At 41.8% G+C, this 18,984-nt stretch overlaps 1 protein-coding gene across 3 annotated transcripts in view; it reads right to left on the bottom strand.

Moving 5' to 3' along the window:
• Window positions 1–15,613: 15,613 nt before the first annotated feature.
• The window catches only part of NOL10 (nucleolar protein 10), a 93,873-nt gene continuing 90,502 nt past the window's right edge, over window positions 15,614–18,984 (bottom strand). For all 3 annotated transcript variants that reach the window (XM_037894060.2, XM_037894061.2, XM_037894062.2), the window contains one exon: window positions 15,614–17,064. In XM_037894060.2, the coding sequence (XP_037749988.1) occupies window positions 16,948–17,064 (117 nt within the window). In that variant the 3' untranslated portion in view covers window positions 15,614–16,947. The remainder of the gene's footprint in view (window positions 17,065–18,984) is intronic.

The raw sequence follows: 18,984 nt of genomic DNA, 5'->3' as shown, positions 1-18,984 counted from the left end.
GCAGATGACAGAACAAGGAGCAATGGTCTCAAGTTGCAGTGGGGGAGGTCTCGGTTGGATATTAGGAAAAACTATTTCGCTAGGAGGGTGGTGAAACACTGGAATGGGTTACCTAGGAAGGTGGTGGAATCTTCCATCCTTAGAGGTTTTTAAGGCCTGGCTTGACAAAGCCCTGGCTGGGATGATGTTGTTGGGGTTGGTCCTGCTCTGAGCAGGGGGTTGGACAAGATGACCTCCTGAGGTCTCGTCCAACCTTAATCTTCTGTGATTCTATGTGATAATAGTAAAGACTTACAGAAGAATCTTTCTTCTACCATTCACCAAAGAACTTTGTTACAATAAAGAAAGCAGAATTATCCAGGGGTGCAGGAACAATTTGTATAGTGGGGGTGCTGAGAGCCATTGAACCAAACTTTAAACCCTGTATATGCTGGACACCACTTCAAGCCAGGGGGTGCCGCAGCACCCTTAGTTCCAGCACCGATGGAATTATCCCTAAGACTATTCTGTCTCTCTGTGGGCTTAACTGTAGAACTTCTTCCTAGAAACATACCCATACTCCTCGTTCTATAAATTTAAAGAAACAATACACATTCTTCCATCTATGATGAAATCTAAATTGAAGGGGAAAAACCTTCGCATCAAATGAAAAAGTTAGAGCTTACACTAAAAAAAAAAAAAAAAAATTACCTGGTGTGGGTCCAATATTTAAACTTTATAAAATTGCATGTTAGCTAATCTTTTGAGATCTGCTTTTTCATTCCAAGAATGTGTGTGAGAAGTGTGACAACCCAATAATCATCTCACAATCCAGCTGCAACAGAAGCCATTTCAAGAATCTTAAATAATCCTTTAAGCAAACCCCAGCAAGTTTAAATCTAATCTTCTGACTTCACTAGTTCTGTGAGCTGCAACAGAAACACAACCCTAATAATAGAATAATAGTACTTCACTGCCATGTTGCAGCCATGATGCAATGACCCAGACCCAAAACCAAACATTTAGATACAATTCCTCTCCAAGAGAACAAGATAGAGATTTATTATTAGGCTGGCTTATTTATAGAGCTAGGCAGGAAACAATTGTCCCATTTAGCAAAAATTTTCAAGATTTCAAAAATTTGCAAAATTCTCTGAATCACAAAGACCTGGGACTTGAACCCAAGTCTGTTGTATCCCAGCTGAGAACCCTCACTACTGGGTTACAGAGTTGCACTCTTTCTGCATACACTTGCACCATATGAAGGTGAACAAGTTGAACAGCAGAGCTTAACAGAGATAACACTCTAAGCGCCTAGTGGCTAAAGCACTCACTTGCAATGCAGAAGACCCTGATTCAAGTCCTTTCTTTCTCCCTTTTCTGGACTTGAGAAACCTTTGCCAACAAAAGTTTTTGTACGTTCCCCAGGAGAAGTTTTGGTTTTGTCAAATCAATCTTTTCAGCCAAAAAAATATAAAAAAAACTCACACAGCTCTGTTTGAACATATTATGCCAATATTCTGCTGAATTTTCCAGTAGTTGCAGGAACACTGTCATAAAGGACAATACAAGGAGGATTATTATTCCAGCTAGCTTTTGTTTCATAAGCACAACCTTTCACCTCCCAGTGTTCCTCTGCTAGGCCTCCTTGCTACTTGTTTCAGAGGCTGTGATCAGTGGAGCAGCATTTAGGGATATTTTCACATGAAGGGTGCTGTGAATGAGTTCCATTGTACTCCACTGGATTGTCGCCTATAAGGAAAGACCTTATCCAATAGGGAAAGATAAATCAAGATTTTGCAGAGCATGGGCAGCATCAATAGCCTTGGAGTAGCTGCTGGCAGTCGCTATAGGAACAGGATTTATATCTCTGGAACTGCACCGAAGTGGTTTATATGTAGTTCAAAGTTGGGATGTTAATATTTTATACGTGGTGAACACTGTGGTAGACTTGGAACGCTGTGTAGTTGGCTCATAATATGCAATGAAGCAGGCATAGAGTGCATCTTCTGGTTTCTGAACTGGTATAGACAGTCTGGGTCTGGAGTTTTTACTGTGCCTGGAGATAGGTTGTCCAGGCTTGGGAGTCTGTGGTCAAACAGTCTCCAAAGGAAGTGGATATTCATGCTTATAGGGCTGATTAGCTGGATCTGGGTGTTAAAGGCGCAGTTATCCTAGCTTGGCAAGGTAAGAGACAAGCACCGCGTGACTGGTAAAATACAGGGTAGCAGAAACCACAGCCTCTTTCTGGATAGGACTTTAATTAGAGGAATATGTACACATTCACAGATGTTGTCTACTCTTCTTTTTGTAATTGTTAATGTTTCTTATGTTTATGCCAATTACGTTAGCGCTTGATTAATCTTTGACTGTAAATACATAGTTCTCAATGTTAATCTTTTTTCCCCTTTACGTTGTACATTGTTCAGGGCAGGGCCCTTCCCTTTGGAAAGTGTCTGCTGGTTAGCCATGCAGTCTAAATAATAAATCCAAGACAAAAAACAGCACTGAAAGAACATTATTAAAGGTGCAGAGTGAAGATTTGCTAGAAATAAGGTTGCCTACATGTCACTTAAGAACACTCAGTCAATGGACTGCTTCAGTTTCAACTGTGGAAAGTTTGAGTATCAGACATGTTATGAAACTACTTAATCTGTGACTCTGTCTATCCAATAGGAACTTGCAGCATCACCACATGTCCATGGGACCAGCAGTCTTGATTATTGTATTGTAATTCCTTTCTCACAGGGCTTTGAGCAAGCCAGTTCCATTACTTGCATTCTTCAGACAAGCTGCCACAGTTTCTTCCCTAGCCCCAGCTATCCTACTTTTTTCCCCTGTAACATCCAGAGGTTCTTCTCTCACAGAATCACAGGGTTAGAAGGGACTGCCAGTCTAACCCCCTTCCAAAATGCAGGATTTGTTGCATTAAAGCCATCAAGCCTCCTTTTGAAAATCTCCAGTGAAGAAGCTTCCACAACCTCCCGAGGCATCTGTTCCATTGTCCTGCTGCTCTTACAGTTAGGAAGTTTTTCCTGAGATTTAATTCAAGTCTGCTATGCTGTAATTTGAACCCATTGCCTCTCGTCCGGCCCTCTGTGGCGAAAGAGAACAACTTTTTCTCCATCTTTTTATGGCAGCTTTTCAAGTATTTGAAGACCACTACCATATACCTCCTGAATCTCCTCTTTTCCAAACTACACATACCCAGTTCCTTCAGCCTTTGCTCATATGGCTTGCATAGCATCCTTTTGATCATCTTTGTCACTTGCCTCTGGATTCTTTCCAGTTTCTCTACATCCTTTCTATACACTGGTGACCAAAATAGGACACACTACTCCAGCGAGGCCTAACTGGTGCCGAATAAAGCAGTACTATCACCTTCCATGACTTGCATGCTGTGCTCTGTTAATGCAACCTACACTTGCATTTGCTGCTTTTTTGGGGGGGGGGGGGGGGCAACAGCATTGCATGGTTGACTCATGTTGAGGTTGTGATCCACACAACTCCCAGATCCCTCTTAGCAGCACTACTCCTGTTTAGTGACTACAGAATAGGGGTGTGGAACGTAAGAAAAGCAGACATCTTCACTCTTGGGTGTTTCTTTCCCCTTCTCAATGCTGGAGGCCATAGAAGGGGGATCTCTAGTTCTTGGAAAGTGGTTCTTCTCCCTCTCATCTGTGGCCAGAAGGCAAAGGCAATGAGAGAGATTCTGCCCAGCCGTGACTGAACCACCTCTAGCACTGTAGGCCTGATCTTCTCACCTGGTCTGCCTGCTCTGAGCCTAGATTGGGCAGATCAAAGCTCCCACTGTATACCGGTCCTAAAGCCCAGTATCACTGGAAGGGCTCTTCTAAATGACTGAACAAAAGGTGTTGGCCTCTTTTGAGCTCCCCTGGCACACTGTTGCTTTGTCCATGAAACAGACTGAAGCATCTCTGCAAAATATGGTACCGTCCCAAAGCAACAGCCCTCTGGGCACTTCTCCAGCAGGCCACTTAAGCTATCGCACATCCATCCAAAATAAGTGTTCCTAGAGCACTTTAAAGGGTCACCATAAACTCAACATGTAGTGAATTTCCAAGAAGGAAATGAAAATCATTACAGGGCTAATCCTGCTCTGGAGCCCTGTCATAAATATAAAGGGAAGGGTAAACCCCTTTAAAACCGCTCCTGGCCAGAGGAAAAATCCTCTCACCTGTAAAGGGTTAAGAAGCTAGGATAACCTCGCTGGCAGCTGACCAATAGGACCAATGAGGAGACAAGATGCTTTCAAAAGCTGGGGGGAGGGAAAAACAAAGAGTCTGTCTGTGTGATGCTTTTGCTGGGGACAGAACAGGAATGGAGTCTTAGAACTTAGTAAGTAATCTAGCTAGATATGTGTTAGATTCTGATTTCTTTAAATGGCTGAAAAATTAAGCTGTGCTGAATAGAAAGGATATTCCTGTCTGTGTGTCTTTTTGTAACTTAAGGTTTTGCCTAGAGGGATTCTCTGTGTTTTGAATCTAATTACCCTGTAAGGTATTTACCATCCTGATTTTACAGAGGTGATTCTTTTTTACTTTTTACTTCTATTAAAATCCTTCTTTTCAGAAACTGAATGCTTTTTCATTGTTCTTAAGATCCAAGGGTTTGGGTCTGTGGTCACCTATGCAAATTGGTGAGGATTTTTACCAAACCTTCCCCAGGAAGTGGGGTGCAAAGGTTGGGAGGATTTTAGGGGGAAAAACGTTTCCAAACAACGCTTTCCTAATAAATAAACCCAAATAAACGTTTGGTGGTGGCAGTGGAAGTCCAAGGGCAAAGGGTAAAATAGTTTGTACCTTGGGGAAGTTTTAACCTAAGCTGGTAAAAGTAAGCTTAGAAGGTTTTCATGCAGGTGCCCACATCTGTACCCTAGAGTTCAGAGTGGGGAAGGAACCTTGACAAGCCCTCTTCTATTTTTCCATATTGCAAGCCCACGAGCCTTTTTAAAAACAAAACAAAACAAAAACCCAGCTTGCTTTTCTCTCCTCTGTTGCCGTATGAAAGACTCACACAACCAACCAGGGAAATGGAACCTACTCTCCAAGGGAAACGGTGAAACGGACTATACACAGCGCTGGTAAGTGTACAGAGCAAACCAGCTGAAAAATACAGACGTCCCCCATCTATCTCAGCTCTAACCATCTCTAATGTTGCAAGTAACACTAGTTGGTAAATTAATTGCCCCTTGCCGGTTTTAAAAGTTTTTTTTCTTTTAAAAGAAAAGTGAGCTGCTCCAAACAGCTGAACTTCTCCAAGGAGGAAGGTGTACATATTATAAATACTCAGAAACAGTCATGGAGGCACCCAGATGTTTTGGGAAGTACTGGTTCTATTTGGATTGTAAACTCCTGAGGGGAGGGACTGCATTTTCTTATGTTCTCTACAAAGGACACCACCTTGGCATTAAAGGTCTTATAAATAATTCTCAAAGATGTCAGCTAAGCAGTGCGAGCAACAGCATGGGGGAAAAAACCTGCCCTACTGCATCAGCAATAACCCACATTTGTGTAAGATGCTTAGAAGGCTACACTGGAGATGATTGCAGAGATGACAGAGCATATTTCTGATCCTTTGCACTCTGATACAGTAGCACTTTTCTGCTAAAGATCTGAAAGTGCGGCTCAGTTTGTGTTTGGAAAGCTCATCACCCTCCTGAAGTAGGGAAGGGTTTTATTCTACGGGAAACTGAGGTACCAACAGGGCAAATCAGCTAGGAATAACACCCAGGACTCCTAACTCCCAGTCCTTGGCTCCAGCCAATAGGTGCAATGCCTCAGTGGAACAATATCTCCTACTTCCATCTCTACCCTGCAAGAAAGAAAGGCAATAGGAAAACCGGAGTGTGCGATTTGCCTCACAACATACCTACTCGCTGGGCCCAAGCCTGACCCTTTGACATCAGTGGGAGTTTTGTCTGCGTCAGGACTGCAGGATCAAGCCCGTTTTTGGAGAAAATACAGATGGAAGGGAAAAGATCGGGTGTGGGGGAGGGGAGAATTGGCGGGAATGAAAGCCTGAAAAAAATTGAAAAATTATTCAGTAACAGTTCAAAGCCCTGCGCACGTAGGATGAAAGCCTTCTTGTGTGCAATAAATCTGAGAAGTGATTCAGTAATAGTTCATACTTTGCAGGGAGGAACCCTGTAATTAATGCAACCAACGTCCATAAGAACCAATATAATTTGAAGTACTGGTCGCTCAAATTACTTCTCTGCCTTTGGGCAGGCTTTCTTATGCACCCAACAAATGTGTATTTTTAATTTAAAGAAAAGCATGTCTAAGTAGCACAGCTAAAACAAGCTAGTCAATCCATGATACAGATCAGCCAGTGAGGTAACCTTATTGCATGGATTTATAACATGGTTATAATACAGTTCTCACAATAGCTTTCTTCTGTTAGAAAGTTATGGAAACTGTAGCCAATTCTTCTCTTTGGAGTGATAAAATCATCCTGGTTTGAATATAGATGAGGCCCCAGTCCTACCGGTAACCACATCTTGCCTGGATACAGTTATACCCCTTCCTGTGTCAGAATTGCCATACTAGTCTAGCACATTTAGATCACTATAATTGCATCCACACTGGGGTGGGTGTGTGGGTTGTAGCACTTTATACCACTATAATTAAAGTGGTACCACATGTGTATGTAGACAAGGCCTAAAAAGAGATTGGAACTGACAAAGGAATTTTTTTGGAGCCATCTGAGAAGGTACAACATAATATTGGCTTCTGATCCATTCAGAAATGATGACTGGTTAAATGGAACAGGATAAAGCAAATGGATAAATGTTATTTTCAAGCTTTTAGGAGGGTGTTACGCTAAAGATTTGTAAGAGTACTGGACAGTGTCCTTTTATTTCTATTATTAATAGTAGAGATGGGCCCATGCTCTGGATTCAAAACACCTTTGAACTTTGGAGAAGTTTGGGATCATGATCTGTATTTTTGTGGCAAGGCTTGGACCCACTTCTAATTAACAGACAAGCATTTAGATCTGTAGAGACTGTGTAACTTAAGTGTAGTGGAAGCTTGTTGATTGTATAAGCATGTTGCACAACACTGGATTCTCTAAACGTTTCTTTTTAAGTGGTTTTTCTATTTTGGTGCATGAATCAAGATGCCCTGAAATTACTGAATTTTATAAATACGGATTTGTCAATTTCACAGGGCAGATGGACCTTGGATAATGCCTGGCAAGCTGGAGGTAAAAATACTGCCACAAGTAATATTCAGAGGTGCCACAACTTCCTGTGATTTAAAAATGAAATCATCCCCGCTTCTAGCTTATCAGGGCTAGTTGTCATCAATTTCTGCCTATACTAGCAAAAAACCTCAGTGCTGATAGTGGTTGTCACCAACTCATTCCCACTACATCCCACTTAGGTGCTAGGACAAAACAAGTACAGACAGCATGAAATACGGAAGAGGTTTCCTATCAAACTTCCTGTAACTGCTTTGGACTACTGTGTATTAACACAAACGGTTTTCAACCAGCCGAGGGGAGACCGGGGACCTGTTGATAACAACCACTATCAACAACTGGTCATTTTTCTACTGCAGGCAGTGCAAGAAGGTGGATACATAAACCCAGAAGGAAGTGCATGGGAAGACAGTTCTGGGAGCTTAAGGAAGCTTAGTGGCCAATTGAAATGACTGACAAATCTTGTGATTCCATAGAGCTGAATGGAAAATTCCTAATGAGTCCAAATTTCAATGAAAATTGAAACAAGAAGTTTGAGCATGTTTCTGTGATTCTTATCAGCTCTAATTACATTGCATGCTGGCTGGAAAAATCCAAAATTCTATCTTGAAGACTGAGAACAGTTTGTACAAGTGACTAGATCAAGTCAGAAAATTATTTTCTCTGAACAGTGAAAAAATTGTTTCAGTTCGATGAAACTTGAATTTTTTGCAAAGATTTCCATTTTCATAAAAAAGCCATTTTCCAACTAAAAAAAGAAAACATTTTAACCAGCTTTACAAATGACTTTTTTTCCCCTTCAGCTGTTTCACCATCATAGCTGAAAGTGACTCACAGCGTCAAACTAATTCTCTCTACTTGGAGTCCCACAAAGGAGTGAGCAAGATGGGCAATCTCTGCAGAGTAGTGAGAGTTCTGTTTTCCCAGAGTTTAGGGTAAGGTATTCTTCCTCCCCATTCTCCTTCACACATCTAGAGGACAATACAGTTTAATCACTTTACCAGGATAGAAAGGGAACTTGCAGGACCCATGAGTGCCAGGATACCCACAATTGTGTATATCAGTGTGTTGATTATACTGTATTCATAATGTTTAGAAAGGATTTCAAGAGGCCTCACACACATGTTGTTCAAACATGGGAGACAAGATAGATTCTTAAGGAAGATTGCACCTCCAGTCATTCAGTGGTGACCGAGTTACATGTCTAGCCTCTCATGAAGTCTGATTCCTTCCTCTTTAGCATCACCAAAATCTGCCCTCTTCTCATTGTTCCCACTGGTGAAATTATTTTCCCTGCAGTGCTCATTCCTTTGTCTTGATTAATCTCAATTTCCAGTGTAGTCATCCTGACTCTTTCCCCCTCATGTCTATCCAAAAAGTTACCGCTGGAGTCAGCTTTTTTTCATTCCCACCAATCTTGCCAGGTCAATTGTTCATTGAATCTCTGAATTAACTTGCTGTCTCCTACTGCATCACATCTGAGCTTTTCTTCCCCCTCTACAAAGTCCTGGATAATCTTGCTGCCTCCTTCTTCCTCCATCTGAGCTCTCATTTCCCCCTGCCCTTGGTGTTTCCTCACAATTTTGATTTGAACCTTTTACCACATTACACCTGGTTCCTCTCCATCTCCTTACAACCCAGTCTCCCAGAAATCAGTTCTAGCTTATTAATAATTTTCATTTCCTCCCTTAAATTCAAACTAGTTTAGTGGATTAGTCTCTCTCTCTCTCACACACAATCACACTCACCCACTTCTGGGGACATTCTGTGACGAATAGCCTTGTGATATCTCCTTTCCTCCTCCTTTGCTTGTACACTATTTTAGACTGCAAATTATTTAAATGTGTGTAAAGCACACATTCTAGTGTACAATTTGCAGGGCAGAGATTGTGCCCCTCCTTTGTTTGGAAAGTGCCTGGCACATATTGGGCAGATTATTGCAATATAACAATAACAACCACCAAATACAGTGTTTTAGAAATAAAGAGCTGTTCTGTTTCAAATTGGAGGCTCTTTTGGACAGAAAACACACATCTTTACTTTTTAAAGTATTAAAAATGTGTTAACCTCAAGTTTATGCCACGCATCCGTACCATAGGTAAGTACTATAGCCTCCATATAACAGTTGAGAAAAATAAACAATGTTATACACATTCCCACTGGTCCAGCTAAAACTGCGGGAGCATTAGCGTGAGCCCTCCACTAGAGAAGGTTTAAACGAGACGGTAGTGTTAAATCATTTATTAATAATAAATGATTATAATAAATGCTTATTTAACACTATAGTCTCATCCAAACCTTCTATAGCGGTAGACACTGGTCCAGGCATGGGAGCCTTGTGTACAGAGGGCTCATGCTAGATTTCACTAAGTTTTTCTTGCTAAGATTCTCTCCTTCATTTATACTGAATTGTAATAATCTGCTGCACGTGCACACCTGATTGTCTAATTGATAAATTAACATTCCGTGACAAATATTTCTCCTTCTTGGATGTTGTAGGAGAGAAATAAAAATATGCAGGAGTTTACGTTAAAATATGAGTATTCTCAACCAATGTAGTTTTTACTCTGGTTTATACAATTCACCTCTTTCCCCCAACCAGGGCTGTATTAATAAACTATCTAGAGGTACCTGAGGTTGTGCACAAGTATTCCATAAGCATAGGCTATATCTGTTACAAACAAAGAGCACTGTGTGAGCAGAGAAGAAATCACACACAAAATGAAAGAAGAATGAACAGGAGAGGAAAGTGAAAATAAAAGGGTTCCAAGCCTACGCATACACATGAGGCCAAACCCTGTCATATTAAGGTCCATTGGAATTTTGCCACTGGGACTGAATTGGGACCAGGATACGTCCCAAACAAAATTTTAAAAAGGGAGCAGAGGGGAAGCTATACCTAAAATTAGATGAAAATACAGGAAAAGTTAAAAGGAAGACTGAAGAAGGAAGTAAACATTAAAAGAAAACAATAAGTACGAGTGTCAGATGTGGATTTAGGGAGGAACGGGAGAAAAATCAGCTAAACCAGAGAGTCTGCTGTGCAGTTTCAGAGCCAAAATAACTGAAGAAGCACTTTGTATTAAGAGCTTTATGTTTATTCAACCTGTTGCATTAATACTTAAACAACTTCGATTCTGTGTACTCCAGTAAATGGTCTTTAAATATGTATTTACTGCAAAAGCCTTAGATTCTAATATATATATATATATATTGGAGACTGTAATGCAGATTGTCTCCTCTGTTGATACAACAGGACTGCTTAAGGCTCATCACAGAGTCAGTTATTTAACACAAAGGCTTAGAGGGAAAACAATATGATCAAGGACTACAAGCTAATAATAGAAGTTTGCAGTGCTTCCATTCCTAGCATATAAAAGCTAGGCTTACTGAGATCAGACACAAAGCACGTTGTCTTTGTAACAAAGCTAAGAAAAGTGCTATTATGAAGAAAGGTAGGAAGGCAAAAGTAGCAAGTGGTTTGCTTTGCAATTCAGAGGGACTGTCTGTGGGGGAAGCGGGGGAGGAGGAATATATTATGGAGACCCATATTTCAATTAATGTAGCTCCCTTACGTTCTACAACCAATACATTTAAAAGAGTGAAATATTTTGGATCCTATTTCACTAAGATTATTCAAGCAAGGGGGCATATTGGCAAAGGACATTGTCTTAATGGAGGGCAATGTTATTTCATTATTTAGGCTAAGTCCATGGGTGTTTTTAGATTTCAGAGTGAATTTTGCATCATAGGAGCTCAACATGTTTCTTGATTTATTAAAATATCTTCATAAGTATTTTGGGAAGGGTATTAAACTTTAATCATTAAGAGACAGATTCTGAACTTTACCCAAGTGGGATAGTAATTTAACGCCACAAATAGTGCCCCGGAAGTCAGTGGAGCTACTAAGTATGAATAAAGGTATCAGTATCTGACCCTCGGCTTTTTCTTTGTCTAGCTAGTATGTCATTCGTGCATCTCTCTGATTGTTAAACAGCAATTTTAAACTTTTTTCTACAGTCAGTTTTGAAACTTGAGCAGTATTGCTAACTCCAAGTACATGCTGAGCAGTTGGTTTCTAAAAGGCCATACTATCTGGTCACTCCTCACAGATCATTTAGAATCATTAATTTCTCTAAGATGCCCAAAGCAATTTCAATAGATGTCAAAAACCTCTTAGGAATTTCCACACTGGGTCAGAGCAGAGGTCCATTGGACAGTATCCTGTCCCAACAGTGGCAAGCATCACATGCAGCAGAGGCAGGTGTAAGAAACCCACAGTTGGCCGATGTGGGATAATCTGCCCACACAGAGGTCTCAGCCTAATCAGTTTGGTTTAAATCCTAAAGCATGAGGTTTAATATCCCTTCCAAAATTTGTTATTAATTATAGCAACTCTGGATATTCTTGATATCTGTATCCATATCCAGTCTAACTCTTGTTAAAGTCTTGGCCTCAATGACTTCCTGTGGCAATGAGTTCTACCTCTTAAATTGAGGTTACTTACCTTCAACTGGACGTTCTTTGAGATGTGTGGTCCCTATCTGAATTCCAGACCTGGGTACACATGTGCAGCATGTGCTTGAGATCAGAGATTTCTAGCAAGTAGTGTCCGTTGGTCCGCATCTGCACAGTTGCTCTCCTCATGCTCCGAACTGAGGGTATAAGAGGCAGTTCAGGCTGACGTCTTTCCAGTTCTGCTGTTACCACAAATCATAATGATCTGAAGCAGAGGGGAAGGAGGGTGGGTAGTGGAATGCAGAGGGGGACCACACATCTCAAAGACTCTCCAGGTATGGGTAAGTAACCTCTCCATTTCTTCTGTGAGTGCTCATCCCCATAGGTATGTCCACACTGCAGCGTAATCCCAGGGTTAGTGGGATTTGAGTCAGCGGATCCACGTTTGAGAAGCCAGGGCTTAAGCACACTGATTGCCAACCCTAGCTTAAGGTTGACTTAACGAAGACTTAAGAATTTTTTAACCCAGGCCCGAACCGAGGGCTCTGGCATCTACACTGCCACGTCCAGCCAACTGTATCCCAAACTCCCAAAATGTGGCTGCTCTAACCCTTCGTTCGTGGTGCAGTGTTGAAAAATTAGACTGTCCACCCCGCATGTTACAGGAAGTTTGAACAGGCTGTCAACACATCCTGCCGAGTCACCATTTTGGTCTGAGTGCTCCCAGATTCAGCAACATGGGGGACTTGCTATTTCAAGAACTTTTCTAACTTGGGCTTTTTCTCCTGTTTCAGGAAGTAAACAGAGCTTCCATGAGACACTGGTGGGAAGCTCAGTGGTGTTTCCTGACCCACCAAAGGCACTTGACAGATTTAATGATGAAGAAGGAAGGTGACAGTCATGGAGGACTCAGACTGGCTGATGCTGCTTATGACACTCAGTATAGCCACTGCCCCGTATGCAGCCAGTGCTTCTGGGGCAGGGTCACAAGCACAGACTGGATGGGATGACAAGCAATAGGTCCAGAACATTTGCATGAAGAAAGGTTCTGAAGCACCGTGAATAGCTTGCCCAGCATAAAGATGCGCACAAGGGCAGCCATGCTGGTCCACAAGTAGGTTGCTATAACCACCTAGAATGTGGCTACCCAGACTGCTACAGGTCCGTTACTAACCAGTTTGGTGTTGGGAAGTTGACTGCAGGAAAATGGTGGCAGAGGGTTTCTGAGATAACCAGTCATGTGGCTTACCCCAAAGTAGTAGGCATAAAAGACATGCCTGAAGTAATTGCTGGCTTTGCTGTGCCATGTCCATTGATGGGATTCCTGTGCCCATAGTTTGTCCTCCTCAAGGAGCACGAGTACATAAACTGCAAAGGGTACTAACTCCATAGTTATGCTGGCTCTGGTGGGCAACAGAAGCTGATTTATGAATGCCAGTGTTGGCTGCTCTGGAAAGTTCATGATGCCAAGGTTTTCTGACGTTTTGGCGACTACCTTCATGGACAAGCTGGGACACTATTCCATCCACACGACATTGTCATAAACAGAGTTACTGTCCTCACTGTTACTCTGGGAGACACCCCCCCAGACCTCCTTCTGCCATGGCTTATGAAACCATACCCTGATCTCAGAGGCCCTGACAAAAGATGATTTAATTACTCTCTCAGGGGGTGTAGAATGGTGGTGGAATGTGTGTTTTGCACACTGGAATCCAAACAGGTCTGTAGACATTGCCAATGGGATTTCAGTGTCATCAATGCTGTCTGCATTACTGTAGCTTGCTGTGCTCTGCACAGTCTTTGTGAAGCTGAATGGACCTACGACAGCGAGGGACAGCTGAACTGGTACTGAGCCAGAAAGTGCACCTACCACAGCTGGGGCTGGATGCAGTCCAGCAACAGAAATCAGGGATGTTTGCATGGCCCAATGGAAGAGGGAGGCATTGATTGTTTGTCTGGGTGGGGTGTTGATTGCATTACACTGTATTTCTGAATGACATTACTGCTTATGAAATGGGAGGGCAGAAGGGAAATCATATGGATTTATGTATATAACTGTACTGAGACATGGATTTTGCATACAGCCCCCAAATTGTCCCTGATCATGTGTTGACCTTTATTACTTGAAAAACACATTAGCTGATGTGTTGCAATGAGGGCAATAAAATTTCTTTATAATTTTTCCCCACATATATTGGACAAGTACAATCAGTGGAATGATGTACAAGACACCGCCCCTCATTACTACTGAATGTCCCGTCCTCCCATTCTCCTTTCCATTCCTTCCACTTTTGCCATACACTTGAGGCTGGAGCAAGGGGGGAGGCATCCACAAGGGAGGGGTTCAGCACTGAGGACTGCATGGGGTTCATTTGCCCTATCCCACTGTTCATAGGGCCCAATTGCATGGCCCACCCAGCTATGCAATTGTCCAAGCTGTTCTTGGAATGCAGGCCAGGTTACTGCAGAGGGGTATGTCTTATGACCATTAGAGACAGCACCTGCTCACAGTTCTCTCTCGTGCACTCTATCATCCTCCCTTCACTGCCATTCCTGTTCCAGGAACTGCAAACAAATGTCTGCTCCTGTTCTGCTACTCTGTGCTCAAGCTGCCAAGCCAGGCTCTCACCAGATCTTTCCTCTTGCTGCAAGTCGCTTTGCCTTTGGTACTCAACCTGCCTGTTGGCCTGGGCCAGAATGTCAACGTAAGTACACAAACGCTTCCTCTTGTAACGGTGCAAGAAGCTATGGGGAGCCAGGCTTCTGCAGTGTGGGGGAGCTTTGGCGGTATTATAGCTTGTAGAGGGCGAAGGGCCCAGAATAGGACAAGACATAGAGGGTTGTCTCAAATAGCCCAGTGCCAGAGCACAGAAAAAAATCATTTTGGAATATCAAGGGCAGAAAATGTTACTTTTTGAAAACTGAACTTCAATACATTGGCAGAGGGCACAGCTGGTTTAATCACAGTGAAAGAAGTGCTGAGAGAATGATAAGTTAAAAATCACAACCCCCCCCCAGGCTCTGCAAATGGAGTTGTGGGGAGGTTGGTAGCCTCACCCTACTACTGAAGCCTACTCCTGTCATTTCAGGAACTGCACATTTTGGAGGACGGAACAGTTCTTGAAATCCGAAGATTTACTTAATAGGCATAATAACCCTATAGTTAAAGCACTGCCACGGCAAAGGACCATCCTTAAAGCACTGCCGCGGCAACGCTTTAACATCGTTGCCCCTTTTGCCTCCCCCTCTCCCCCCGGCCGCCGATGGTGGGGCAAAGAGAGCAGCTGCTCCGGGGCCAGCGATTTAAAAGAGCCCCAGGCTCCAGCTGCCGCTGCCTCAGGTCCTTTAAATCACTGCTGGAGACCTGGGCGATTATTCCAAGCTGCCAGTGGGAAACCAGGTGTGCATGCCACCAGGTGAAAGTAACTCCATAAGGCTGAAGTCTTTTACTCAGTCCCAGCAGCCAGCCAGGAGCTCCCTCTTGCTCCCCCAGATCTTGCCAGCAACTGAACTGTTTGTGGTCCTGCCGTTCCTGCAATCAGCCAGGAACACAGTCCTCATGCCTCCAGCTCCAGGCAGCAACTGACTGTCTCTTGTACACCAGCTCCTTTTATATATGGCCTTGGTGGGCCCTGATTGGCTGCTTACCTGCAGCCTCTCTCCAATTAGCTGCATCCCCCACAGCCCCTTTAGGCAGACTGGAAGACTTCTCTACTGCTCCTTTCTGGGACAGGGTGTGGTAGGACCCTGAGGCCTCCAGCCGAGGGCCTCTGGGCCTAATACACTCTGTCACAGAGACACTAAAGGACCTCAATCAAAAAGAAGACTGAAAGGCAACTTGACATAAAATACCTGGTACTTAATCTTGCACTCCTCCCCCGCCCACCAAAAAAAAAAAAAAAAAAAGCATATAAAGAACCAAGAGTTGGAAGTTAAAGATAAAATTAAATTAGAAACAAAGCGTAACTTTTTAATGGAGGGTGATTAACCACTGGAAAAAACTAAAATGGGAAATTATGGTTTCTCCATCTTTTGATGTCTTCAAATCAAGACTGGATGTTTTTCTTGATTATATCCTTTAGTCATACACACATTACTGGGATCAATACAGGAGTCACTGGGTGAAGTTATATGGTCTGTGTTATTTAGAAATCAGGCTAGATGATCTCATTGTCCCAAGTTTGAAGATCACTGCTCAGTGCTTTGAATTAAGGAGATTCTGAAAACTGGCTCTATCCAGAAAGTTCACAATTTATTTGGACTAGCCAAAGTAGTATCAGATTTTTTAAAATGATTAATAAATTATTTTAAGATTCAAAACACTTAAGGCAGAATTCATTCCATTGCCTAGAGCCTTGTATTTGCCCTCTCTGCACTGAAATTAATTTCACCCCTGTTGAAAAGTGTAGGATTTAAAGTTACAACTAAGTTCTCTTTAAAGTATTTGATAGACATCCCATTTACAGTATGTTCCTTGACATGATTCCAATCCTGCAACATTTGAAGTTAATGGTACTAATTCATCTGGGTGAGGACTGCTTGCATAAATGAAGGGTTTGCATGATCAGGCCCCGTGTTCACACAGCACTGAACATACTGGTCACTTCCTAATTTAAGCCTCGATTCATCAGGGTACTAATCATGTGCCTAACTTTACACATGCGACTAGTCTCATTGACTTCAACTTACAGACATTTAGGCACTTAACTACTTTGCTGAATTATGGCCTTAATTACCAGTACATACCAAAGCCAATGCTCAGGGTTGTGTGTGATTTAATCTGCTATCAGGACAACAGCAATACCCAAAGCTATGGTGATTCATATTTTGTGTGTTTATAATGTCAGCTATTATAGGGAAAAATGACTTAACCCTTGATCTCAGGTCTTAGCAGCCTAAAACTTTTCAATCCACATTTAAACAGTGAACATTTCATGATGCTAAAAAAAAAAAAATCACTGTTTCTCAAATTAAAGAGACAGATAACGTCCTGTTTGCACAGACAGGACTTTCATATAAATCACAGCCAGGATTACACAATAACCAGTCACTGCTGCTCCATGCACAAGTCAAAATCAAGACTTTGAGTTTGTAACAGTATCCTCATGGTGTCTTCTCCAAATCCTCCAAGCATTTTGTGAACTTCTCATTAGCTCACATACAGTTTAACAGGTTCTAGTTTTCTTGTGTCCACCTTTTAGATACAAAAAGGAGTATGTCTGTGCTGTAAAGTCCCACCTTCCAGGTAGCAAGCGAAAGTAAACCAGTTTCTTTAAGACGTAATTAAAATGGCCCTCTTCTACCACGTTTACTCTTGAGGTGGCTTGCTGAACGCCTGATATTTTTCCTCTCCTGATGATGTTGCTTCTCAGCTTCCTGCTGTTTCTTCTGCTGCCCTGACTGGAATATTTACAAAACAGACGAGTTAGAATTCCAACTGGCCCGCAAAAATGGTACAACATTAACAAAGTCAGGACAGTTCCTGAGCTATATGTAGTAAAAACTGCACAGTTCTAGACATAAACACGAAAAGGAACAAGATAATTTGTGTGTAATATTTACAGGTTACAAAAACTTTCCCCATTAAACTGTCAAGCACTCAGGTACCACAGAAATGATGTTTTTTATTTTATCTACATTGCATGAATTTGTGTAAAACTAAGGTTCTTATACATGCATTCATCATGTTATTTGAGCATAAAAAGCTATGTTTCCAGCAGAGAATTCTAATGGTAAAAATATTACCATTAAGGTGATGTTATAGCAGTTTGTTCAGCACGATATCTTTAGGTTCTAGCACTGCAGCTTTAAAATGCGGTGTATTTTAGAGGCACACAGTTTAATGTAATGGTTAAAAAAAAATCTTAAGTCCTTTTGTTCTCCAAATCTTCTGCCTCTCTAGTTTGAACTCAAAATTATTTACATTCCAAACATACATAAGATTTTTACTTTGTGCTTTCCTGACCTCACCTCTACTTCAGAATGGAGACACACGGTTTACAGTTCATTGCAGGCTTCCATGTGTTCTATTCCACCTACTCATGTTCAAGCCCACAAGAGTTTGTTCCTCTGTTGGCTAAAGATGGCTATCACACACTTTACACACAAGTATTTCAAAAGACAAATAAGAGAAACTCCCAGGAAACAAAGGTTTTTGTTTTGTTTTGTATTTTTAAACTTGTATCATGTTACACAATAGCTCTGCTATTGATTACATTACTAGGCATGTTTTTACATAAAAATTGATTAAATTTCTGTACCAACACGGCATGTTTCTGTGCTTTGTTGATAATGTTATTCCTCCTTCTCATTTATCATTGACTACAAATACTAGCTCAACAAAACCTTAAAAGCACACTGTATGTTTCAGGACAAACAGGAACAAGGCAGGTACGTAGTTACCCAGTGCAAATTAAACTGCCTCTCTACAAATCATATCTGTAACTTCAGGAAAAGAAAACTAGGTATTACTTTATAAGACAAGAAACTATAGTAGAGCTTCACTAGTCAGCACTTTTGTAGGGCCTGCCCAAGAACTGACTGGCAAAATGTGGTAATGCGCAGAGAGGCCAGCATGCACATTCTCCATGGGCCAGTGGGGGAGCACTGCATAACCCCATGCCCCAAAGACTCACGCAAGCCAGAACAGGGATGGGTTATACGGTGGTGACAATTTCTCTTCCACCCACATTGGAAGGAGGCAGAGGCACGAGCACCACCTCACCTGTTTTGTATTTTAGCAATAAACTACAATCCTGGAAATTCACTAGAGTGTGAATTCACAGTGTTAAATGAAATGTTTTCCCTTTAGAGCACAAAATACATATCACCACCAATAAGTCATGGAAATACACAAAAGAGAAGGGGGGGGAGAGAAATCACATTAATAGGGAAATAAAACCAAAGCAAACCTAATAGTTATGCATACAGAATATTTATGCCCTGCTTCTGCAATCTGATTAATATGATTGGAGCCTTATGATCCACCTGAGAGCAGGAATCTGCCCACTGGGCTCACACTGCAAAATCAGGGCCTTTGACTGGAAGCTGTTCAAAGCACTGAAGTATCTTTCCTGTGTGCTGTAAAATGGCTAGTATACTTTAGATGCGATAAGATTATTTATATCTGTCAAACCATAAATAACATGGAAAACAGATCAAGAAGCTTGAATTATTTTTATTCAGATTCTGTCAGGAATGCAATGCAATACAGGAGGGACACTATACTAACCACTGTATTAATATTATTGTATTAATCAACCTGTGTCATACTCAGACTCATAGATAACGTCAGCAGGGACCACACTGTGATCATTTAGT

Source organism: Chelonia mydas, chromosome 3 (assembly GCF_015237465.2).
Source record: "Chelonia mydas isolate rCheMyd1 chromosome 3, rCheMyd1.pri.v2, whole genome shotgun sequence".
NCBI classification, from domain to species: domain Eukaryota; kingdom Metazoa; phylum Chordata; order Testudines; family Cheloniidae; genus Chelonia; species Chelonia mydas.
The sequence above is the reverse complement of the archived record's forward strand: the minus strand, read 5'-3'. Positions and strand labels throughout refer to the sequence as shown.